The sequence below is a fragment of the Myxine glutinosa genome, chromosome 10 (genome assembly GCF_964187855.1).
Source record: "Myxine glutinosa chromosome 10, kmMyxGlut1.1, whole genome shotgun sequence".
Classification (NCBI taxonomy): Eukaryota; Metazoa; Chordata; class Myxini; order Myxiniformes; family Myxinidae; genus Myxine; species Myxine glutinosa.
In genome coordinates, this window is record NC_136270.1 from 15757428 (window position 1) to 15784889 (window position 27462).

The 27462-nt window shown below is 41.5% G+C and overlaps 1 protein-coding gene across 7 annotated transcripts in view; it reads right to left on the bottom strand.

Annotated features, from left to right (window-relative positions):
- Positions 1–27462, bottom strand: part of LOC137434176 (semaphorin-6D) — a 512865-nt gene that overhangs the window by 145593 nt on the left and 339810 nt on the right. For 6 of the 7 annotated variants that reach the window (XM_068126919.2, XM_068126921.2, XM_068126915.2 and 3 more), the window contains 3 exons: positions 4189–4318; positions 918–1032; positions 730–790 (listed from right to left, as the gene is read on the bottom strand). In XM_068126919.2, coding sequence (XP_067983020.1) covers positions 730–790; positions 918–1032; positions 4189–4294 — 282 coding nt within the window. In that variant the 5' untranslated portion in view covers positions 4295–4318. Of the gene's footprint in view, positions 1–729; positions 791–917; positions 1033–4188; positions 4319–14289; positions 14393–27462 lie in introns of all 7 variants that reach the window. The other variant, XM_068126918.2, reaches the window with a different exon arrangement.

Consider the following 27462-nt stretch of genomic DNA (forward strand, 5'->3'; position numbering starts at 1 on the left):
ATCCTGCGCAAAGACAAACAAACAGACAGACAGAGGTGAAAAACTTGTCAACATTTTGAGATATCCTGCGCAAAGACAAACAAACAGACAGACAGACAAAAGACAGACAGAGGTGAAAAACTTGTCAACATTTTGAGATATCCTGCGCAAAGACAAACAAACAGACAGACAGACAAAAGACAGACACAGTTGAAAAACTTGTCAACATTTTGAGATATCCTGCGCAAAGACAAACAAACAGACAGACAGACAAAAGACAGACAGAGGTGAAAAACTTGTCAACATTTTGAGATATCCTGTGCAGAGACAAACAAACAGACAGACAGACAGAACACAGACAGAGGTGAAAAACTTCGGTGGCATAGGTAACTATTCTTTAGGAAGACAAGAGTGAGTCTGTATGGGAGCAACAATAATGACAATTCATGTCCTCAACCGATGTTGAGAGAGGTATGCCACCCACAGCGGGCAGGAGGTTGAAGTGACGCTTCTTCAAAGCAAGAGGCGTCACAAACTCTCCATCTCAGTGGTTCTTAGTCTTTGATGGAATTCAGACATTTAAAAAAAAATTAAAAACAGGAACACTGCACTCACTGTATTAGGATTGAATACAGTGCAAAAGTTTATCCAAAAGAACAAAACAACAATGAACCATCAGGAAGGTTCAGACAAGATGGCAGGAAAAAGAGAACAATGCAGGAATGACAAGAAAAACAAGATTTTTCTTACTTTTTCCCCCGGGATTTCTGTTCCAGCCGGTGCATCCAAGTCAATGTGGTACACGTGGTCCCTGCGGAGAGGCGCGGAGAGGTGGAAATGCGAGTCGTACTAAGTATCGAGTTTTGCTCAATCTGGGCTCATCGCCATTAGGGCCTATAGGTCGTTATACAAGCACTGGCCACATCGATCAGACACACCTGGCGGCAATAAAGAGAGTTCGATTCGCAGATACCATAAGCCGGAAGTACAACTTGTGTCTGTGTCCATCTCCCTTTGTCCACACGCCCAGGAACGCAGGATATCGGCTGGTGTCTGCCGGACAGGGGGAAAAAGCTCCTTTATTTCTCCATTTGTCTAGCTCTGCTTCTGCAACAATTGGTCCAACAGATTACGAGAAAGCAGCGCAAGCAAATGCATCACTGCAGACAAAGACAAAGGAACACCAACATAAAGAAACTCAGAGTAATTTTTCAGTCTACCTTAGTCTATATCCTTCCTCAGCTTTCCTGACCTCTCCCTCTTTTTCCCTCCAAGTGTTTTCCTCGCCAAAATAACCACAGTTAAGCTCCATTCGTCACAGGAACACAGACAGCGAGACACATCCCACCCACTCTTTTTCATTGTCATCCACTCTCGCACCGGGTCCCAACCCCCTCGACTCATCATCAGCTCTCTCCACAATCATATATCACGCGTGCAAGATATTTATTTACAATAATAATTATTTTAAATAACATATACAAGATGGATATTTATTTATTTTTCCTTTTTAAAACAAATTTTTTTAGAGAAAAATAGCAAGAGTACCCGGAGTTGCCCGGTGATGCTATAATCCTGTTGGTCTTTTGAAGAAATCAATTTGTTGTTTTTTTCTATATTTTTGGGGGTGCATAAAACACTTCCAGATGCACACTAAGGAAAATTTATATTTAACTAGCCGAAAGCACCCGGGTTCTTTTTGAATGAATTTACTACTATAATTCAGCTTTTACTTGCGGCTGTAGAAGATTGACTACTATAATTCAGCTCAGCTTTTAATTGCGAAATGGGCCCAGCCTGGTCGAGGTGGGCCTCGACCGGCCTCACCACCTAGCCTAAAACCTTCCTGGGGCCCGTCCCGACATTTTTTATTCTTTTTGAATGAATTTACGACTATAATTCAGCTTTTACTCGCGGCCATAGAAGATTGACTACTATAATTCAGCTCAGCTTTTAATTGCGAAATGGGCCCAGCCCAGCCGAGGCGGCCTCGACCGGCCTCGTCACCTAGCCTATAACCTTCCCGGGGCCCGTCCCAACATTTTTAGTTCTTTTTGAATTAATTTACTCCTATAATGCAGCTTTTACTCGCGGCCATAGAAGATTGACTACTATAATTCAGCTCAGCTTTTAATTGCGAAATGGGCCCAGCCCAGCCGAGGCGGCCTCGACCGGCCTCGTCACCTAGCCTATAACCTTCCCGGGGCCCGTCCCGACATTTTTAGTTCTTTTTGAATTAATTTGCTCCTATAATGCAGCTTTTACTCGCGGCCGTAGAAGATTGACTACTATAATTCAGCTCAGCTTTTAATTGCGAAATGGGCCCAGCCAGGCCGAGGCGGCCTCGACCGGCCTCGCCACCGAGCCTATAACTTTCCCGGGGCCCGTCCCGACATTTTTTGTTTTAGAGGTTTCCTCCTATCTTTCACCGTTCAGGAGATTAGCTTGCGCAGACAAACAAACAAACAAACAAACAAACAAACAAAAACTTTCTTTTATATATATGTAGCTATTATACTATTACACACACACACTAATGGGGGATAATTTAATATTACCTTTTACATTGCTGCAAAGGTTCAGACACTATAGAGCGATTAAAAAATCCAAAAATAATGGAACTTTTTTTTCGAAATTTAAAAGAAATCCTTTTTTTTGCCTAAAACACTCCACAGCACTCACTGATTAACCTGTGACTGTTTGGCAAAGATCCGTTCAGCCATCTCTTAGGACAATGGCGACACAAACAGACAGACAGACAGACTGCTCTCTTGTAGTATAGATAGAAAATAATTTTGGCATGAGTCCAAAGCAATGAATGAATGATGGAACGAATGACTGAATGATCGTTTTAAGTCCATTTTTCCCCACGAGAATGGGGGTTAGCCTTGCGGGCCCCATGACAATCATGGTTCCCTGTTTGAGGCAATGTTTTTTTATGGCCGGATGCCCTTCCTGACACCAACCCTCAGTCGCCTTTAACGATGCGCCCTTCCTGACACCAACCCTCAGTCGCCTTTAACGATGCGCAGGGATACCGTGTACCTATTCTAAATCGAGGTACACACCGGGATCATTCAGTCCCAGCAAGCTGGTACCCAATTTGCCGACTTCGGAAGGATGAACAGGTTGAGTCAACCGCCCTGGTGTTAATTGAACGATCTGAACAGGTTGAGTCAACCGCCCTGGTGTTAATTGAACGACCGACCGGGATTCGAACCCAGTATCCTAGGATCCCAAGCCTGCACCCTAACCGCTAAGCCAACACCAGGCTCAGTCCAAAGCAATGGTGTACAAAATAAATAATATGGCTGCGCAAGAGATGGCCGCAGACTGACCGTCACTGTCAAAACAAACACCATCTCACCACTTGACAACTGTCAGTCATCGGCTCGTGTGTTATGAAAGTGCTAACGGATTTGATCGCAATAAAGTGTGGGTTGCGAGGGAGATGATGCTGACGTTTGGAAGAGGAGAGCAGGTGCTTCCTCTCCACCAATAACAGGGTCTCTAGGGGCGTGCACTCAGCGAGAAGGCCCAGCAGGCACAGAGAGATGAGACAGTCCGCTCTCCGAGGCAATAATTCTTGAGAAATAACCCCGACCCAGGCTCAGGTCAAACTCGGTTCATAATGCTGAGCATCAATGCGACCAGAGGCAGATCCGTTAGTTCGCTTAGCAGGGCTTAGCGGGTGTCGATCGTCCCCAAATATTGTCCGGTGGTCCTGACATAATCTGGGCATCTGATGCCACGAAGAGCTGCACGCGTAGTTCCTGAGAAGCTGACTTGTCCGTTGAAACACACACAAACAACACTGATAAACCCGGATATTGTATATGCATATTGTAGGAGTACAACACGAGGTTTCACACGACTAAAACAAATATATAAACATTCACGCAGACGTAACACATCCATACCGTAAATTTTCCTTACACATACATGAGCACGTTACATCATATGGCACACATGCAAACACAGCAACACTCTGCACTCTCAACGAACACGGAGCAGATTTATTATTGGTGCCAATCAATACCACAATATCTGGATTCTTCATTCACACAATTTGATGGGAGAAAAGGCAAAGCACTTGCAAATTCTAATGATCACAAATGTGTGATCAAACACCCCGTCGACTGCCCATCGCACAGGTGCTTTAACAAAAAGGTGCATTACTCCCGATGGAAACACTCAAAGGAAGCTCACATTTTGCATCCACAATGTTAATGGGGGCAACATCTTCTGGAAAAGCAGACACGGTCAGGGTGACTGCCAGGCAGCAGCAAAGGCCCAGGGTGATAGCTCGGGCCATGGCCACATCGACGAGGCGGCCCAGCTGGGGGAACGGTTGGGATAAAGAAAAATAAGGTGTGGTAAATCTCACTTACATAAGAAGCTCAAAAATGTGAGTGCACGGATTTAACTTCAATTACCGTGTGAAGTTGAGCTCGCCAAGATGGCTCAGGTTATACGCTGCGAGCTGGCACATCGTAACAATGTGGACAACAATTTTGGAAAATGTCGGAAAGGAAATCATGACTGTTTTATCACTCGGGTTGAATGGCTCAAACAAGGGTGTTTGGAGCCAATCGGAGTGGCGCGGACCAAAGGCCTATTCAAGCCCGAGCCTCTGGAAGCAACTGCTGGTGAACACCGATGCCAAATGCGAACAATCAAACTGACGCATACAAATTGCACTTTTTGTCAGACAATGTCTACGATCAGGAGAGTCAATTCAATGTCTGCTCTTGGGATTGTCTTACAGGATGGAAGTTTGTTCGGTTTCAGCTCCCGTGGGTTCTGCTCCAATTAGAATGAATCTCACAACAGACAGCTTTGTGGCCGACATGTTATCCCGACGCCTTGAAATTTAAAATAACAATTATTACAAGATAAACTAGAACAGCGCTCGTGCTATATATCATTGTTCGTCCTGTCTCTCAATGGAAAATCACTTTTAAAATTATAGCTTCTAACCCTAACCCTAACCCTAACTCTAACCCTAAACCTAACCCCAACCCCAACCCCAACCCTAACCCTAACCCTAACCCTAACCCTAACCCTAACCCTAACCCTAACTCTAACCCTAAACCTAACCCAAACCCCAACCCTAACCCTAAACCTAACCCCAACCCCAACCCCAACCCTAACCCTAACCCTAACCCTAACCCTAAACCTAACCCTAACCCTAACCCTAACCCTAACTCTAACCCTAACCCTAACCCTAACCCTAACCCTAAACCTAACCCTAACCCTAACCCTAACCCTAACCCTAACCCTAACCCTAACCCTAAACCTAACCCTAACCCGAACAACTCCGTCCCGGATCTTCACCAAAATTTTTATACATTTTGCAGACCCAGATCTTCACCAAAATCGAATTGATTCGTCCTTGTCAGACACACAACCTGTCCACCAAGTTTCGTCCGCATCCCTCAATAACCTTTTGAGATATCCTGCTCACAGACAGACAAACAGACAGGAGTGGAAACACAACCTACGTCCACCTTCATTGGCGGAAGTAACAATTTAACAAGTACTATTGGAGTTGTATTTGGTCACTCACTATATAATGGCACAACAAACATAGTTTGTGTCTACGGCAAGCTAACCAACGCTAAACTAGTTGGGGGTACTCGAACAACACGCCACTGGCATGGTGAACGTGGTGAGGCGTGGAATGGTAGGAAAGAAAAGGTGTGGAGTATCTACGAGAAGGGTGCCTAGCCCAGCCAACCACCCGTCGCAAAGACATCAATTTGCGTAATGGAGGGAAACAGGCCGACATCGCCACGGCAACACAAGACTTCGCAGGCCGACGGGCTGGGTTCGGAGGCGGGGAGCAAGGCCCAATTTAATCTCGGAGCTTTTTAGATAATTAATCCGCGTGATGGAAGCCATTTGGGCTGCCATCTACAAGACAAATGTCAATTTTCTGAGGGGAAGAGTTCAAGGCATTGTGTCTGTGCTTATTTTCATTATTTTCCCCGAAGAGAATATCTGAAGGAAACGTGTTTCCGCTTGGACGTTTGTCGTTTCAAGTCTGGCCAGAAAGAATGGCTGAACATGCCGCGTTAACGTTCAAAATGGCGTCGGCGACTTTCATGCGGGGTAGTTGTAAATGTCATTAGCAAGGTAAAACGATTGGCTTTTCAATGCAGGAGTCCTTGGAGCACGATCATCTTCGGGAGGATAACGGAGGTTACAACCGATCTCGAAATGCCGAGGTCGGAACCCTTAACAAGATGTGCCATCCTGGATGAAGTTTTGGACAGCCAACCGGTACACGATGTGCCATCCTGGATGTGCCCTCCTGGATGCCATCCAAGATGTGCCATCCTGGATGAAGTTTTGGACAGCCAACCGGTACACGATGTGCCATCCTGGATGTGCCCTCCTGGATGCCATCCAAGATGTGCCATCCTGGATGAAGTTTTGGACAGCCAACCGGTACACGATGTGCCATCCTGGATGCCATCCAAGATGTGCCATCCTGGATGAAGTTTTGGACAGCCAACCGGTACACGATGTGCCATCCTAGATGTGCCATCCTGGATGTGCCCTCCTGGATGCCATCCAAGATGTGCCATCCTGGATGAAGTTTTGGACAGCCAACCGGTACACGATGTGCCATCCTGGATGTGCCATCCTGGATGCCATCCAAGATGTGCCATCCTGGATGAAGTTTTGGACAGCCAACCGGTACACGATGTGCCATCCTAGATGTGCCATCCTGGATGTGCCCTCCTGGATGCCATCCAAGATGTGCCATCCTGGATGAAGTTTTGGACAGCCAACCGGTACACGATGTGGTATTTATCAAAGCCGTAGGCTCCCAAATGAATCAACGTAAGGAAAAACGAGGAAATTATACATTTGACTGCATCGGAATGTCAAATGACATTGTCAATCCACAAGTAATACTTCAGTTCATACACATAGTGATTCAGATATATCTAGGGCTATTCATGGGAAAATAAATTCGAAACAAAAATAAGGTTGGCAGGTATAAAGCCTTGTAGAACAGCCAACAGTATGTGATACCTAACTCAATGAGACGGTCTCTCTACCAATCTGAGGAATGGAAATCATACCACCTTTGATTTGATATGAAAGAGCAGGATGCACCGCTCCTTTATAAATGGGACACCTGCCTCAAAATACTTACAATCCATCTCATCTGCTGGCAAGTGTGAGAAGCATCAGGTTGTCCATCAGAGAGTGGAAGTATATCTTCCGCCGCAAACCGGATCCTATCACCCTAGCGGATGGAAAATTGAACCCGGAGCGACGTTTCACTATTTTGGACGACAGAGCATATCCGGCGATGATAGAATTCTCCGATGAAATTGAGAGACGTTTACAGCCAACACACCCTGTCATCGGGCACAGCCTGGTGTTGGCTTCGCGGTTGGGGTGCTGGCTTGGGATCCTGGGTTTGAATCCCGGTCGATCGCTGAATTAACACCAGGGGAGGTTGACTCAGCCTGTCATCCTTCCGAGGTCGGCAAATTGAGTACCAGTTCACTGGTGATTCCCTGTGTGTCGCAAGAGGCGACTAACAGGGTTGGCGGCAGGAAGGGCATCCGCCCATAAAACATTGCTTCAAAAAAGGGGACCACGGTGCCCAAAAAGGGCCAACCCCTGCTCTGCGGGGGAAAATGTGGTCTCTAAAGGTGGTCTACACCCTGTCATCGGGCGAGGGAACAAAATCAGCGGCTCATTGACAACCAAACGTCCACGGCACCTCGGCCAGTTAGGAATTGCCTCGGACAGATTCTGTAGGGATGAGTTTGTGATGTCATGGGGCTTCACAGTGGCAGCATGAAGGATTGGCCTATGCACTGGATAAAGTAGTTTGAGGTGGTGGATATCGTAAGGTGCTTGGCCGCTTTGTAGTTCTGATATGAGCACGCAGCTCGTGAGGCCGAGACCCCAGGTTCCAATCCCCTCCCATGTACTGCGTGTGTTGATTTGTTCATAGTCTACAAATGTCCTCATATTTCACGTAAAAGGGCATTAATGTCTCCTAATGTCTTTACCCCGCATGGGATTTACGTACAAGCTCAATCTCGAGTCGTCGCTCACGATTTTTGAAAGTAAAGGAAATCTTGTGATCCCATTCTTGGATAACCTCAGTGAATCCTTGTGGGTATATTCCAGTAAAAAAAAAGGGTCTCCACCGCTACACGATTTGCTAAAGAATGAACCTCTTGTTTTTTTTCTCCCAGAATGCCATATATAACCTCCATGTCATACTAAATGATTCAAACAAAGCCATTCCCAATGGTATATTGGCTTTTGGAATTTATGAGACAGCTTACCAGTTTGTTATTAGCAAGGCATGGCATCAAACCTGCTCCGTTCGAATTGGATTGTAATCCACATGTTCTAAGGATTGCACAATCGAAGGCAAAGCACACGTGCACAAAAACCGGAGAGCCGGCAGGAGGGGTCACGGGTGTTAAAGATGGCCGATCCCAATCAGCCCTGCCTGAGGCTGTCCACAGCAAGTCCATCCATTGAGGCGGGATGAATTTTATGAATTAACTGCTCGTAACCCACACCCCCTGTCTCACAATGACGGGGTATACCCCCTAAGAATTGAAGAAAAATTATAGCAGGGATGATCATAGTAACGCGGTCACCACGTGAAGATAAACGTTTATGAAGATCCCCTTCAGACTCCACCAACAATGGGTCCACCACTGAAACTGTCAAAATTCCCCCATAGGAGTTGTTGCCTTTGTCAATCTCTTCCTCTCTCTTGCTCTCCCCCCATCCCTCAATTAATTGTAAGAAGGTCAGACAAAAATGCAGTCTCAACAGATTGGTTAATCCTTTTCTGTTTGAGGTCTTCCGCTATCTGGTTTGGCTTTCCAATCCAACCGGGCATTATAGCATTATATATTGCTCGACATCTATATGGTGTCCTGTAAGTTTCTTCACCCATGAACCTTTCCCAACTCGGGAAACTTCCACATTTTCTATTTGAAGTTGTTGTCTTTAGCGAAGCCTTATCTGTCTGTCCCTCTCTCTCTCTCTCTCTCTCCCTCCCTCTCCCCTCTCTCCCTCCCCCTCCCTCTCCCCTCTCTCCCTCCCCCTCCCTCTCCCCTCTCTCCCTCCCCCTCCCTCTCCCCTCTCTCCCTCTCTCCCCCTCCCTCTCCCCTCTCTCCCTCTCTCCCCCTCCCTCTCCCCTCTCTCCCTCTCTCCCCCTCCCTCTCCCCTCTCTCCTTCCTCCCTCCTCCCTCTCTCTCTCTCTCTCCCCCCCTCCCTCTCCCCTCTCTCCTTCCCCCCTCTCTCCTTCCTCCCTCCCTCTCTCTCCCCCTCCCTCTCCCCTCTCTCCTTCCTCCCTCCTCCCTCCCTCCTCCCTCCCTCCTCCCTCTCCCCTCATCTCTCCCCCTCCCCCATCCCTCCCTCCTCCCTCTCCCCTCATCTCTCCCCCTCCCCCATCTCTCTCCCCCTCCCCCCTCTCCCTCTATCTCCCCCTCCCCCCTCTCCCTCTATCTCCCCTCCCCCCTCTCCCTCTATCTCCCCCTCCCCCCCTCCCCCTCTCCCTCTATCTCCCCCTCCCCCCCTCTATCTCCCCCTGCCCCCCCCTATCTCCCCTCCCCCTCCCCCCCCTATCTCCCCTCCCCCTCCCCCCCCCTATCTCCCCTCCCCCTCCCCCTATCTCCCCTCCCCCTCCCCCTCCCCCTATCTCCCCTCCCCCTCCCCCTCCCCCTATCTCCCCTCCCCCTCCCCCTCCCCCTATCTCTCCCTCCTGCTCCCCTTCTCTCCCTCCTACATCTCTCTCCCTCTCCCCCCCCCCCTATCTCCCCTCCTCCTCCCCCTATCTCCCCTCCCCCTCCCCCTCCCCCTATCTCCCCTCCCCCTCCCCCTCCCCCTATCTCTCCCTCCTGCTCCCCTTCTCTCCCTCCTACATCTCTCTCCCCCTCTCCCCCCTTCTCTCTCCCTCTATCTCTCTCCTCCTCTCTCCCTCCCTCACGTCCTCTCTCTCCCTCTCCCCCTCTCTCCCACCCTCCTCCTCCTCTCTCTCCCACCCTCCTCCTCCTCTCTCTCCCACCCTCCTCCTCCTCTCTCTCCCACACCCCTCTCCTCTCTCTCCCACACCCCTCTCCTCTCTCTCCCACACCCCTCTCCTCTCTCTCCCACACCCCTCTCCTCTCTCTCCCACACCCCTCTCCTCTCTCTCCCACACCCCCTTTTCTCCCTCTCTCTCCCACATCCCCTTTTCTCCCTCTCTCTCCCACATCCCCTTTTCTCCCTCTCTCTCCCTCCCCTCCCTCTCTCTCCCTCCCCTCCCTCCTCTCTCTCTCCCCTCCCTCCTCTCTCTCTCCCTCCCCTCCCTCTCTCTCCCTCCCCTCCCTCCTCTCTCTCTCCCCTCCCTCCTCTCTCCCTCCCCTCCCTCCTCTCTCTCTCCCCTCCCTCCTCTCTCTCTCCCTCCCCTCCCTCCTCTCTCTCTCCCTCCCCTCCCTCCTCTCTCTCTCCCCTCCCTCCTCTCTCCCTCCCCTCCCTCCTCTCTCTCTCCCCTCCCTCCTCTCTCTCTCCCTCCCCTCCCTCCTCTCTCTCTCCCTCCCCTCCCTCCTCTCTCTCTCCCTCTCTCCCTCCTCTCTCTCTCTCTCTCTCTCTCCCTCCCTCCTCTCTCTCTCCCTCCCTCCTCTCTCTCTCCCTCTCCCTCTCCCTCTCCCACCCTCTCTCCCACCCTCTCTCCCACCCTCTCTCCCCCCCTCTCTCCCACCCTCTCTCCCACCCTCTCTCCCACCCTCTCTCCCCCCCCTCTCTCCCACCCTCTCTCCCACCCTCTCTCCCACCCTCTCTCCCACCCTCTCTCCCCCTCTCTCCCACCCTCTCCCCCACCCTCTCCCACTCTCTCTCCCACCCTCTCCCCCTCTCTCCCACCCTCTCTCCCACCCTCTCCCCCTCTCTCCCACCCTCTCTCCCACCCTCTCTCCCACCCTCTCCCCCCCTCTCTCCCACCCTCTCTCCCACCCTCTCCCCCTCTCTCCCACCCTCTCCCACTCTCTCCCACCCTCTCTCCCACCCTCTCCCACCCTCTCCCACCCTCTCCCCCACCCTCTCCCCCTCTCCCCCTCTCTCTCCCCCCCTCTCTCCCACCCTCTCCCCCCCTCTCTCCCACCCTCTCTCCCACCCTCTCCCACCCTCTCTCCCACCCTCTCTCCCACCCTCTCCCACCCTCTCTCCCACCCTCTCTCCCACCCTCTCCCCCTCTCTCCCACCCTCTCTCCCACCCTCTCTCCCACCCTCTCTCCCACCCTCTCCCCCACCCTCTCTCCCACCCTCTCCCCCTCTCCCCCTCTCTCCCACCCTCTCCCCCTCTCTCCCACCCTGTCCCACCCTGTCCCCCTCTCCCCCACCCTCTCCCCCTCTCTCCCACCCTGTCCCACCATGTCCCCCTCTCCCCCACCCTCTCCCCCTCTCCCCCTCTCCCCCTCTCTCCCTCTCTCCCACCCTCCCTCTCTCCCACCCTCTCCCCCTCTCTCTCCCCCTCTCTCTCCCCCTCTCTCCCACCCTCGCTCCCACCCTCTCCCTCTCTCTCCCTCTCTCTCCCTCTCTCCCCCTCTCTCCCTCTCCTTCTCTCTCCCACACCCCTCTCTCTCCCACACCCCTCTCTCTCCCACATCCCCTTTTCTCCCCCATCCCCTTTTCTCCCACATCCCCTTTTCTCCCACATCCCCTTTTCTCCCTCTCTCTCCTTCTATTTCTCTCCCATTCCTCCACCATTCCCTCTCTCCTGCTCCCCTCTCACCTCTCTCCCTCCCTCTCCCTCTCACCGCTCTCCCTCTATCTCTCTTCCCCCTCCACCCTCCACCCTTCTTTCTCTCATGCTCCCCCTCTCTCCTTCTATCTCTCTCCTCCCCCCCCCCCTCCCTCCTCTCATGCTCCCCCTCTCTCCTTCTATCTCTCTCCTCCCCCCCCCCTCCCTCCTCTCTTTCTCCTTCTCCAATTCACCCACCTCTTTTGAACCTTAAAATGCTGGTTTGCACTAACAGCATCCTAAGACCCATGGTCTTCTTTGTACATATAATCAGTTGCAGGATAGGAGACAATGAGTGAGTCAATACAGTATATGGGATTTGAACTTTGGATCCCAGGATCATGAACTAAGTATTCAGATGGGAATGCCAACCAGGCCACTTCCACTCATGTGAAATGGCAAAGTAATCTTAATCGTGAAGACAAGTGTCGCTCTGTATCGGCAAAAAGGTAGAACGATGAATAAAAATGAACAGAGCGTTGATCGGCGCATACTAACCACCGTGGAATCAACGAGCATCTGATGTTTCAGGTGTTAACCCTAAGTCGGATGTTAACCATCTTTTTCTCCATTGAAGGGTTAACTGCTGAACCGTCAGCTTCTCCTCGCTTCCAGTGGTGGTTAGCAAACCTCGATCGACAAACTATCGATTCCATCCACTATTTCCACTTCTGGGTTGTTATCTTAACTAACTCCAGGAAACATGGCGCCCGTTACCTTCTCTCCTCTCATTCTCATAATGCAGAAAGGAGAAATGCTTCCACAGTTTATACTTTATATGTTATTTATTGCATGCGATGGATCTGAAAGACACAGACTCGTCCATGACGTGAAGACGAATATTTGCCACCAACGAGAGCCTATTTGAATGATGGATGCAGGCTACCCAAATTCGTTCACCCCTTCCATCGATTCCAACAGGTTCCTGTATTTCTCTTTCATTCTCTTTATGCTTCCTCTGGTTGCCATTTTGAGTCCCACTCACCGAGACGTTATACAGGAAGAGGCAGGGATTTTTTTTACCCCCTGAGACCTGGTTCACTCCACCGGTTCAACCCCATTAATAATGTTGCAAAAACATCAGGGTGACTTGCATATAAGCATATACCATAAACTAGCCTATTCCAGTGCACAGCAGGACAAAGGCATCCCTCAGCTCACGTCGAGGGATATTTGGCAAACTCGCCACACGAGCAATGGGATGCTCGTGTGGCGGGTGAGCATCCGTGGGAATTGAAACCACATCAGTCCCTGGAGATAGAAACTAGTCTTCAAATACATGACGGAACAACCAGCTTAAAAGTGTATGCATATACAGGTTTTGGTGAATCCGGAAAAAAAACATCCTTTTAATCAAAAGAAGGAAATCAAAATGGTGTGCATGTGCAGACTCATCTCTTTGTATACTTTAAAGCTGAAAATCAATGTGAGTTTTGTTTCAAATTTACTAGACCTGAGCTTGTGGCGAGATGTCGAGTCTCCTCTTTGTCACAATATTAGCTCATTTTATCCTTCTCTACCAGGCCCCCAAAATCTTTCCCTTTCCCAGGATCCACCAAAACAAGCAAACATAACAGGAAATCATAATTCCAATTTTTAAAAAAACTAGCAACGGTACCCGCCCTATGGGCGGGCCTTCAATTGGGAGGCCCAAATGAAAAGGTAAAATATCGGAAATAGAAGGCTTTTTTATTTTAAACGATTTATAGAAACATCTGTTGAATCATATCACACGCAAATCATCAACATCTAAACAGTATTTGTAGAATCTCAATAAAAGCCAAATCACTGTTCATATCGGTAAATATTATTCCATCGTGTTTGGAAAAATTGGAAAAATTGGAAAAGAATTGGAAAAACAATAAAGTCGTTTTTTGTTTGAGTTTGAGTTTGTTTGATTTTACTCCAGGGGGTCCCAGGATTACCCACCCAAAATTTAGTTGCGATCGGTTCAGCCGTTTTTGCGGTACCTGGGAACAGTCAGACATTTGGTGAATTATAGTAAGATTTGAAGAGACTGAAGACTGTATGTTTTTTCCACTTCTTGCAGTGGAAAGTTAAACGAGCTAATGTATCAGGCATAGAGCAAACAAATAAAAGACGAAAGTTGACAAGCAGTTCATTCAATGAACTCTAACTTCAACAAATAGCAAACAAACTCAAGCAACAGTGGAGGAAACACCATGGTTTCGCAACAGGTGTGCAAAGTAATTTGGCTTTTCTGGTGCTGCCGGTTAACCACCCTCCAATAAGCAAGCAAATAATTTTGGCATCGCGAATAGAAAGCACCGCTGCAGGCCAGCGGTTTCCTTCTGCGGAAGCGTCGAGGCCATCGTCGAAGATTGGGCGGATGAAAAGAGGGTGCTACCCGGGGAAAACGCAGGAGAATCGATCAGCCGTCCATTGTACTATTACCACAAAGGGGGTCCCCTTGGGTGTAGTCTTGGAAGGCTTTGCAGACAATGTGTGATCAAAGAAGATGTAAAGGTGTTACAATGAATAAGAAAGCACACCGCACTCCAACTTACTAAAGAAGAGAATTCTCACAGTTGACTATGCTGTGTCCCGCATCGTGCAAAACCATGAAAATGGCTTACATTTTTCTCTCTCGACCTCAACTCACACCGACTGCTGAAAGGACATCAAATGATTCACAAACAAAACCAAAAAAAAATCTTCAAAATAAAAATCTTCAGCCAGTCCACGAGTTGACTATGTGTGTATTTCATCTCGACCAGACACCGGGCTCTCCATGAGGACCGCGCATGTGGTTATCGGAGTTATTATTTTGGTTGATGTTGCGTGCAGAGGGAAAAACAGATTCAAAGTAATAAATATCTTGTCAAAGTCGACTTCGTGGCACCAAAATAAAGAAGTATTGTTTGAGGCAGAAAAATGGCAAATTTATTGCCTTATTAGATACATTTGATTGGAGGCAATTCGCACCACCTTCTGCATTGGTTAAAACAGTGGATGAAATCAATTCATCGCTCTACCTGTCCAATGATGCAGATCGACGCTAGTCTTCACCAGCAAGACGAGTTCTTCATTCTGCTGTGTTGGTTACTCTTGTTAAATATTTCACTTCACGCAAAGCCCTGTTTGTCATTTGTCCATCGAACAGTCAGTCAACAGTGCTTTCTTGACCCCTTGCCCTAAAGGTCAAATGTAGATGCTAACAAACGAGTTATTGACCAAATCCATTTGCCAAATTGTAAAACATGCATTGCAATGGTTGTGAAGAATTCTAGTTGTTGGACATGAGACTGAGAAGTAAACCGGGGGCTATCCCACATTCGGGACCATATTGAGTTAAGTGGACATTTGGTGTTAATGGCGGCTCTTGTTAAGTAGTCAAGCCGGTTTAATATTTGGCTATGTCCTTCCTTCCTTCCGTCCATCTGTCCATCAAAAAATGAAGAAGAAAAACCTTTTTAACACTCCGTGTTTAATCCTAAAGGACTAAAGTATAATTCTCGGGGGTACTAAAGGCTAATTTGAAAGGGTTCTAAAGGGTAATTCTAAAGGATAAGTCTAATGGGTTATAAAGGATCATTCTAATGGGTTCTAAAGGATAATTTGAATGGGTTCTAAAGGGTAATTCTGAGGGGTTCCAAAGGGTAATTTTAATGGATTTCGTCTATTTCATATAAAAAATGGCAAACTGAACCACTTTCTTTCGACACGGGTGCAATTTTTAAATCCAATTCTGATCCTGGTAATATGTGAATTGATTGGGATATATATATATATATATATATATATATATATATATATATATATATATATATATATATACATATATATATATATATATATATATATATATATATATATTGACGTTTGTGGGGGTAGGGACACCTTAGTGCATGTAGAATGTATAGATAGGTGCTCCAAATGTCGTGTAGAAACCTTGATGTAAATAAGTCACCACCGTGTGTTCGGATTAGGTGTATCTTCGTCCCCATCAGAGGAGTGGGGTATGTTAATGAGCTCAGGGATTATGGGTAATTTATCCCCTATATGTCGTTACCTCTGGACTTTATTCCTATGTCCCTTTTGGCACCACACCATAGACACATAACCAAGCCACGCAATAGACTCCCCCATTTAGCTCACTAATTAAAAAGCCACTGGAAATCATGCATGAAGCCCTAGTGCTAATTACCCTGACTTTGGAAGCACACAGGACGAAAGATCCGTGAGGCCACACCCAGAAGGGCAGTGATTGGTAGGGGTTTTGATTGACGGGAAGGACTGGTAAGAAGCGACTCGCTGATTGGCGAAGCAACCCAAATGACATCAGAGCCTGGGTGATAAAAGAACACTCTAGCGGACATTTTGCTCTCTTCTCTTTTCGTTAGCTTCTCGTTCTAGATGAAATTTTGGGCTCGCTCTCTTGTGCCTTGTCGTTCTGAAGACCATAGCGAACGGTCGTGATTCCCTCTTGCGCTTTCTCGTACTGGACCTCGTACGAATGATTGACTTTGCTCTCTGGCTCAAGGAAGCTCATCGCGGACCGGCAGTGTTCCGAGACCTTGCTGGTAGTTGGGAGACAGAAAAGCCATGGCCCGGGAACTGCGGTTCTCCGTGCAGAGGACGGGTGGACAAGCACGGCGTGGAAGAGCGGGCTGCATGCCTGCCTTTCGCTTTGCGCGTAAGGCCTGTTTCGCGCCTACGAGCATGACCGAGTGCACGAGGGCGCCTTGAGGCCTAGTTCCACGCACGGACTTCGCGCCAAAGCATGTGTTCCCGTGCACAGACCTCCAGGACCTGTTCGCGGACTGACGAGACCCCACTGGCAAAATTTAGTTAAGTGCACACAGATGCATATTTATTTTCAGTTATCTTTCCCTTTCGTCTGTCTTTGGGTCTGTTTGTAGGGACCTCCCGTTTAACAATTTAGTTTTATCGTGCGTTTTCTTTGTAGCGGCATTTTATTAAATAAACCTGTTAATTTTTGTACATTTCAAATGCGTTTTCGTTTGAGTTACTTTATCCAGGTGTGACGACGTCAGGTGGAAGCTGTTTGATATACATATATATATATATATATACATCTATATATGTATATATATATATATATATATATATATATATACAGTATTACAGTATATATATATATATCAATATATATATATATATATATATATATATATATATATATATATATATATATATATATATATATATATATTGATATATATTGATATATAATTATATATATATATATCAATATATATCAATATATATATATATATGTCAATATATATATATTGATATATTGATATATATATTGATATATATTGATATATATACCTCCTCTTGTCTCCCCCAGCTCTGTCTGTGCTTTGTCCACCAAATATTCCTTCAGGTCGCACAAGATCTGCCAGCAACCCTCTTCTGGCGAAACTGCCAAAATCAAGACTCTCTATTCACCTTCACTCTTTCATTCCTCTTTTCTCCCGCTTCTGAAACAAACTCCCACACTCTCTTCAATCCCACTCCTCCCTCCAGGTCTTTGAAACAGCCATTCACCACCATCTCTTATCTTCCCCCCTCCAAAACCTTGATATTTTCTATCCACGTTAATGCACCCCAAATCCACCTCTTTCAATCTCCATTTTCATTCCTGAAATTTCTAGTAGTGTCAATTTATTTTATACCGAGTAGCCACCCCCACTCCCCCAGCCCCCTCCCTTCCAAAGATCTCCCTGTTCTCTACAGAGTGGCCACAAAGTCTCCAAGCACGTAACAACAGTAATAAATAACAGAGGACACACTATTATGCATAGGGACTTTGTGGCCACTCTGTACTGTTGTTGTACCTGTGTGCTTCCTTCTCTCTCCTCATCTTGTGTCCCGCTCCCTTTATTAAATGTTTTATGTGTCCATTTATGTTTTTTTATGTTTAATGTTAGCACTTACACGAACCTCGGTCTTGCATACCAAAAAAAAGAAGAAAAAAAAGAACCCGTTAACGGGTAAGGAATTTTAATTTTAAAAGGTCGAGTGTGTTTCTTTTAATAAGATGTATTTCTTACTCAACTCTCTTTTATGATATTTCACCGAGGCAGATTATCTTTAATATATATGTATATACTATATATATATATATATATGTATGTGTGTGTGTGTGTGTGTGTGTGTGTGTGTGTGTGTACCTGTTTTTTTCTTTCTTTTTTCCTCTGCACATTTTTGGCACATCTATGACATTGTGAGTAACTTGTTGAACGCCTCCACATATAGGTATTGTTTGGAAGCCCAGTTTACCTCTCAGTGGCTAATTTATTATAAATCCAAGTAGGTACACTGTAGATGTCATTATCTCACTAAAAACCCAGACAATTACCCCATAATTCATGCCGTGATGGGTTGAATGGCATTCCAGGGTGCCAGGACAATCCACTGCAATTTTGCGTTGCATGATTTTTGTAAAGTTGATTATGCTTTTTGGATCGTTAAAATGTTCTAAAAATCGTATGCACTAATACGTTAACAAAACAGTACCGTATTGTCCCAGTTACCATCATTCAAATGCAGGCTGATTCATCAATGTGTGTGCCGTCGCTCGGATGGACGTTAAACTGGGAGTCCCATTTGCCGCCTTTAGTGGGTTGAGGTTAAAGATCCCACGGTGTCGTTCGCAATGAGTATGGTAACGTTTTAGGTTGTTTAGTGAACTATGCGAACATGCTTTTTTATGCCACCGATCTTTTGGAAAGCACGTGATCCTAAGCTGGTCCAGGCATGTCTTTACCCAAGATCGATGTGCGCCTCGACCGTGCAACAGCGAAAGAGTTAACCAAAGATGAGGCAATACATCAAATGGACAATTGATTTGATTTTTTTCCCTCTCAGGATTCATCACCACTGAAATGGTTTATTGTACTATTTAATCAATCAGTTCATTTTTCAGACAACAGACAAAAAGGGAGAGATTGTTTTTTTCCACTCTGGACAAATGAAATGAGAAAAGAAAATTCAAAAAGGAAGGATTTTTGTGTTCTAGGCAGATTGGAATGTTTTAAATAGCGGTGTCCCAGACTGCGGTGTGGGTCCTGAAACACCATTGGCATGAGCAGGTGAATCGAATGTAACGCGGATAACAACCCATGACCTTTAGAGTGTCAAACTCTAATGTTTCTAAACTCCATAGAGGGGAAAATCTATCACAGAATGAACTGGAAAGAATAAGCATCTGGAGAGATATTTCAGAATAAGGAATGATTTGGAGAGATTTTTCAGAATAAGGAATGATTTGGAGAGATATTTCAGAATAAGGAATGATTTGGAGAGATATTTCAGAATAAGGATTGATTTGGAGAGATTTTTCAGAATAATGAATGATTTGGAGAGATTTTTCAGAATAAGGAATGATTTGGAGAGATATTTCAGAATAAGGATTGATTTGGAGAGATTTTTCAGAATAATGAATGATTTGGAGAGATTTTTCAGAATAAGGAATGAATTGGAGAGATATTTCAGAATAAGGATTGATTTGGAGAGATTTTTCAGAATAATGAATGATTTGGAGAGATTTTTCAGAATAAGGAATGATTTGGAGAGATTTTTCAGAATAAGGAATGAATTGGAGAGATATTTCAGAATAAGGAATGAATTGGAGAGATATTTCAGAATAAGGATTGATTTGGAGAGATTTTTCAGAATAATGAATGATTTGGAGAGATTTTTCAGAATAAGGAATAATTTGGAGAGATTTTTCAGAATAAGGAATGATTTGGAGAGATTTTCCAGAATAAGGAATGATTTGGAGGGATATTTCAGAATAAGGAATGATTTGGAGAGATTTTTCAGAATAAGGAATGATTTGGAGAGATTTTTCAGAATAAGGAATGATTTGGAGGGATATTTCAGAATAAGGAATGATTTGGAGGGATATTTCAGAATAAGGAATGATTTGGAGAGATTTTTCAGAATAAGGAATAATTTGGAGAGATTTTTCAGAATAAGGAATGATTTGGAGAGATTTTTCAGAATAAGGAATGATTTGGAGAGATTTTTCAGAATAAGGAATAATTTGGAGAGATATTTCAGAATAAGGATTGATTTAGAGAGATTTTTCAGAATAAGGAATAATTTGGAGAGATTTTTCAGAATAAGGAATGATTTGGAGAGAATTTTCAGAATAAGGAATGATTTGGAGAGATTTTTCAGAATAAGGAATGATTTGGAGAGATTTTTCAGAATAAGGAATAATTTGGAGAGATTTTTCAGAATAAGGAATGATTTGGAGAGATATTTCAGAATAAGGAATGATTTGGAGAGATATTTCAGAATAAGGATTGATTTGGAGAGATTTTTCAGAATAAGGAATGAATTGGAGAGATATTTCAGAATAAGGAATAATTTGGAGAGATATTTCAGAATAAGGAATGATTTGGAGAGATATTTCAGAATAAGGAATGATTTGGAGAGATATTTCAGAATAAGGAATAATTTGGAGAGATATTTCAGAATAAGGAATGATTTGGAGAGATATTTCAGAATAAGGAATAATTTGGAGAGATATTTCAGAATAAGGAATGATTTGGAGAGATATTTCAGAATAAGGAATGAATTGGAGAGATATTTCAGAATAAGGAATAATTTGGAGAGATTTTTCAGGATAAGGAATGATTTGGAGAGATTTTTCAGAATAAGGAATGATTTGGAGAGATATTTCAGAATAAGCAATAATTTGGAGAGATTTTTCAGAATAAGGAATGATTTGGAGAGATATTTCAGAATAAGCAATAATTTGGAGAGATATTTCAGAATAAGCAATAATTTGGAGAGATTTTTCAGAATAAGGAATGATTTGGAGAGATTTTTCAAAATAAGGAATGATTTGGAGAGATTTTTTAGAATAAGGAATGATTTGGAGATATTTCAGAATAATGAATGATTTGGAGAGATTTTTCAGAATAAGGAATGATTTGGAGAGATTTTTCAGAATAAGGAATGATTTGGAGAGATTTTTCAGAATAAGGAATGATTTGGAGAGATATTTCAGAATAAGGATTGATTTAGAGAGATTTTTCAGAATAAGGAATAATTTGGAGAGATTTTTCAGAATAAGGAATGATTTGGAGAGAATTTTCAGAATAAGGAATGATTTGGAGAGATTTTTCAGAATAAGGAATTATTTGGAGAGATTTTTCAGAATAAGGAATAATTTGGAGAGATTTTTCAGAATAAGGAATGATTTGGAGAGATATTTCAGAATAAGGAATGATTTGGAGAGATATTTCAGAATAAGGAATGATTTGGAGAGATATTTCAGAATAAGGAATGATTTGGAGAGATATTTCAGAATAAGGAATGATTTGGAGAGATATTTCAGAATAAGGAATAATTTGGAGAGATTTTTCAGAATAAGGAATGATTTGGAGAGATATTTCAGAATAAGGATTGATTTGGAGAGATTTTTCAGAATAAGGAATGAATTGGAGAGATATTTCAGAATAAGGATTGATTTGGAGAGATTTTTCAGAATAAGGAATGATTTGGAGAGATATTTCAGAATAAGGAATGATTTGGAGAGATTTTTCAGAATAAGGAATGATTTGGAGAGATATTTCAGAATAAGCAATAATTTGGAGAGATTTTTCAGAATAAGGAATGATTTGGAGAGATTTTTCAGAATAAGGAATGATTTGGAGAGATTTTTTAGAATAAGGAATGATTTGGAGATATTTCAGAATAATGAATGATTTGGAGAGATTTTTCAGATTAAGGAATGATTTGGAGAGATTTTTCAGAATAAGGAATGATTTGAAGAGATTTTTCAGAATAAATAATGATTTGGAGGGTTATTTCTGAATAAGGAATGATTTGGAGAGATATTTCAGAATAAGGAATGATTTGGAGTGATTTTTCAGAATAAGGAATGATTTGGAGAGATATTTCAGAATAATGAATGATTTGGAGAGATATTTCAGAATAAGGAATGATTTGGAGAGATTTTTCAGAATAAGGAATGATTTGGAGAGATTTTTCAGAATAATGAATGATTTGGAGAGATATTTCAGAATAAGGAATGATTTGGAGAGATTTTTCAGAATAAGGAATGATTTGGAGATATTTTTCAGAATAAGGAATGATTTGGAGAGATATTTCAGAATAAGGATTGATTTAGAGAGATTTTTCAGAATAAGGAATAATTTGGAGAGATTTTTCAGAATAAGGAATGATTTGGAGAGAATTTTCAGAATAAGGAATGATTTGGAGAGATATTTCAGAATAAGGAATGATTTGGAGAGATTTTTCAGTATAAGGAATGATTTGGAGAGATATTTCAGAATAAGGAATGAATTGGAGAGATTTTTCAGAATAAGGAATGATTTGGAGAGATTTTTCAGAATAAGGAATGATTTGGAGAGATTTTTCAGTATAAGGAATGATTTGGAGAGATATTTCAGAATAACGAATGATTTGGAGAGATTTTTCAGAATAAGGAATGATTTGGAGAGATTTTTCAGTATAAGGAATGATTTGGAGAGATATTTCAGAATAACGAATGATTTGGAGAGATTTTTCAGTATAAGGAATGATTTGGAGAGATATTTCAGAATAACGAATGATTTGGAGAGATTTTTCAGAATAAGGAATGATTTGGAGAGATTTTTCAGTATAAGGAATGATTTGGAGAGATATTTCAGAATAACGAATGATTTGGAGAGATATTTCAGAATAAGGAATGATTTGGATAGATATTTCAGAATAAGGAATGAATTGGAGAGATTTTTCAGAATAAGGAATGATTTGGAGAGATTTTTCAGAATAACGAATGATTTGGAGAGATATTTCAGAATAAGGAATGATTTGGATAGATATTTCAGAATAAGGAATAATTTGGAGAGATTTTTCAGAATAAGGAATGATTTGGAGAGATTTTTCAGAATAAGGAATGAATTGGAGAGATTTTTCAGAATAATGAATGATTTGGAGAGATATTTCAGAATAAGGAATGATTTGGAGAGATTTTTCAGAATAAGGAATGACTTGGACAGATTTTTCAGAATAAGGAATGATTTGGAGAGATATTTCAGAATAAGGATTGATTTAGAGAGATTTTTCAGAATAAGGAATAATTTGGAGAGATTTTTCAGAATAAGGAATGATTTGGAGAGAATTTTCAGAATAAGGAATGATTTGGAGAGATTTTTCAGAATAAGGAATGATTTGAGAGATTTTTCAGAATAAGGAATAATTTGGAGAGATTTTTCAGAATAAGGAATGATTTGGAGAGATATTTCAGAATAAGGAATGATTTGGAGAGATATTTCAGAATAAGGATTGATTTGGAGAGATATTTCAGAATAAGGAATGAATTGGAGAGATATTTCAGAATAAGGAATAATTTGGAGAGATATTTCAGAATAAGGATTGATTTGGAGAGATTTTTCAGAATAAGGAATGATTTGGAGAGATATTTCAGAATAAGGAATGATTTGGAGAGATTTTTCAGAATAAGGAATGATTTGGAGAGATATTTCAGAATAAGCAATAATTTGGAGAGATTTTTCAGAATAAGGAATGATTTGGAGAGATTTTTCAGAATAAGGAATGATTTGGAGAGATATTTCAGAATAACGAATGATTTGGAGAGATTTTTCAGTATAAGGAATGATTTGGAGAGATATTTCAGAATAACGAATGATTTGGAGAGATTTTTCAGAATAAGGAATGATTTGGAGAGATTTTTCAGTATAAGGAATGATTTGGAGAGATATTTCAGAATAACGAATGATTTGGAGAGATATTTCAGAATAAGGAATGATTTGGATAGATATTTCAGAATAAGGAATGAATTGGAGAGATTTTTCAGAATAAGGAATGATTTGGAGAGATTTTTCAGAATAACGAATGATTTGGAGAGATATTTCAGAATAAGGAATGATTTGGATAGATATTTCAGAATAAGGAATAATTTGGAGAGATTTTTCAGAATAAGGAATGATTTGGAGAGATTTTTCAGAATAAGGAATGAATTGGAGAGATTTTTCAGAATAATGAATGATTTGGAGAGATATTTCAGAATAAGGAATGATTTGGAGAGATTTTTCAGAATAAGGAATGATTTGGAGAGATTTTTCAGAATAAGGAATGATTTGGAGAGATATTTCAGAATAAGGATTGATTTAGAGAGATTTTTCAGAATAAGGAATAATTTGGAGAGATTTTTCAGAATAAGGAATGATTTGGAGAGAATTTTCAGAATAAGGAATGATTTGGAGAGATTTTTCAGAATAAGGAATGATTTGGAGAGATTTTTCAGAATAAGGAATAATTTGGAGAGATTTTTCAGAATAAGGAATGATTTGGAGAGATATTTCAGAATAAGGAATGATTTGGAGAGATATTTCAGAATAAGGATTGATTTGGAGAGATATTTCAGAATAAGGAATGAATTGGAGAGATATTTCAGAATAAGGAATAATTTGGAGAGATATTTCAGAATAAGGATTGATTTGGAGAGATTTTTCAGAATAAGGAATGATTTGGAGAGATATTTCAGAATAAGGAATGATTTGGAGAGATTTTTCAGAATAAGGAATGATTTGGAGAGATATTTCAGAATAAGCAATAATTTGGAGAGATTTTTCAGAATAAGGAATGATTTGGAGAGATTTTTCAGAATAATGAATGATTTGGAGAGATATTTCAGAATAAGGAATGATTTGGAGAGATTTTTCAGAATAAGGAATGATTTGGAGATATTTTTCAGAATAAGGAATGATTTGGAGAGATATTTCAGAATAAGGATTGATTTAGAGAGATTTTTCAGAATAAGGAATAATTTGGAGAGATTTTTCAGAATAAGGAATGATTTGGAGAGAATTTTCAGAATAAGGAATGATTTGGAGAGATATTTCAGAATAAGGAATGATTTGGAGAGATTTTTCAGTATAAGGAATGATTTGGAGAGATATTTCAGAATAAGGAATGAATTGGAGAGATTTTTCAGAATAAGGAATGATTTGGAGAGATTTTTCAGAATAAGGAATGATTTGGAGAGATTTTTCAGTATAAGGAATGATTTGGAGAGATATTTCAGAATAACGAATGATTTGGAGAGATTTTTCAGAATAAGGAATGATTTGGAGAGATTTTTCAGTATAAGGAATGATTTGGAGAGATATTTCAGAATAACGAATGATTTGGAGAGATTTTTCAGTATAAGGAATGATTTGGAGAGATATTTCAGAATAACGAATGATTTGGAGAGATTTTTCAGAATAAGGAATGATTTGGAGAGATTTTTCAGTATAAGGAATGATTTGGAGAGATATTTCAGAATAACGAATGATTTGGAGAGATATTTCAGAATAAGGAATGATTTGGATAGATATTTCAGAATAAGGAATGAATTGGAGAGATTTTTCAGAATAAGGAATGATTTGGAGAGATTTTTCAGAATAACGAATGATTTGGAGAGATATTTCAGAATAAGGAATGATTTGGATAGATATTTCAGAATAAGGAATAATTTGGAGAGATTTTTCAGAATAAGGAATGATTTGGAGAGATTTTTCAGAATAAGGAATGAATTGGAGAGATTTTTCAGAATAATGAATGATTTGGAGAGATATTTCAGAATAAGGAATGATTTGGAGAGATTTTTCAGAATAAGGAATGATTTGGAGAGATTTTTCAGAATAAGGAATGATTTGGAGAGATATTTCAGAATAAGGATTGATTTAGAGAGATTTTTCAGAATAAGGAATAATTTGGAGAGATTTTTCAGAATAAGGAATGATTTGGAGAGAATTTTCAGAATAAGGAATGATTTGGAGAGATTTTTCAGAATAAGGAATGATTTGGAGAGATTTTTCAGAATAAGGAATAATTTGGAGAGATTTTTCAGAATAAGGAATGATTTGGAGAGATATTTCAGAATAAGGAATGATTTGGAGAGATATTTCAGAATAAGGATTGATTTGGAGAGATATTTCAGAATAAGGAATGAATTGGAGAGATATTTCAGAATAAGGAATAATTTGGAGAGATATTTCAGAATAAGGATTGATTTGGAGAGATTTTTCAGAATAAGGAATGATTTGGAGAGATATTTCAGAATAAGGAATGATTTGGAGAGATTTTTCAGAATAAGGAATGATTTGGAGAGATATTTCAGAATAAGCAATAATTTGGAGAGATTTTTCAGAATAAGGAATGATTTGGAGAGATTTTTCAGAATAAGGAATGATTTGGAGATATTTCAGAATAATGAATGATTTGGAGAGATTTTTCAGAATAAGGAATGATTTGGAGAGATTTTTAGAATAAGGAATGATTTGGAGATATTTCAGAATAAAGAATGATTTGGAGGGTTATTTCTGAATAAGGAATGATTTGGAGTGATTTTTCAGAATAAGGAATGATTTGGAGAGATATTTCAGAATAATGAATGATTTGGAGAGATATTTCAGAATAAGGAATGATTTGGAGAGATTTTTCAGAATAAGGAATGATTTGGAGAGATTTTTCAGAATAATGAATGACTTGGAGAGATATTTCAGAATAAGGAATGATTTGGAGAGATTTTTCAGAATAAGCAATGACTTGGAGAGATATTTCAGAATAATGAATGATTTGGAGAGATTTTTCAGAATAAGGAATGATTTGGAGAGATTTTTCAGAATAAGGAATGATTTGGAGAGATTTTTTCAGAATAAGGAATGAATTGGAGAGATTTTTCAGAATAAGGAATGATTTGGAGAGATATTTCAGAATAAGGAATGATTTGTAGAGATTTTTCAGTATAAGGAATGATTTGGAGAGATATTTCAGAATAAGGAATGATTTGGAGAGATATTTCAGAATAAGGAATGATTTGGAGTGATTTTTCAGAATAAGGAATGATTTGGAGAGATTTTTTCAGAATAAGGAATGAATTGGAGAGATTTTTCAGAATAAGGAATGATTTGGAGAGATTTTTCAGAATAAGGAATGATTTGGAGATATTTTTCAGAATAAGGAATGATTTGGAGAGATATTTCAGAATAAGGAATGATTTGTAGAGATTTTTCAGAATAACGAATGATTTGGAGAGATATTTCAGAATAAGGAATGATTTGGAGAGATTTTTCAGAATAAGCAATGATTTGGAGAGATATTTCAGAATAATGAATGATTTGGAGAGATTTTTCAGAATAAGGATTGATTTGGAGAGATTTTTCAGAATAAGGAATAATTTGGAGAGATTTTTCAGAATAAGGAATGATTTGGAGAGATTTTTCAGAATAAGGAATGATTTGGAGAGATTTTTCAGAATAAGGAATGATTTGGAGAGATATTTCAGAATAAGGAATGATTTGGAGAGATTTTTCAGAATAATGAATGATTTGGAGAGATATTTCAGAATAAGGAATGATTTGGAGAGATTTTTCAGAATAAGCAATGATTTGGAGAGATATTTCAGAATAATGAATGATTTGGAGAGATTTTTCAGAATAAGGAATGATTTGGAGAGATTTTTCAGAATAAGGAATGATTTGGAGAGATTTTTCAGAATAAGGAATGATTTGGAGAGATATTTCAGAATAAGGGATGAATTGGAGAGATTTTTCAGAATAAGGAATGATTTGGAGAGATATTTCAGAATAAGGAATGATTTGGAGAGATTTTTCAGTATAAGGAATGATTTGGAGAGATATTTCAGAATAAGGAATGATTTGGAGAGATATTTCAGA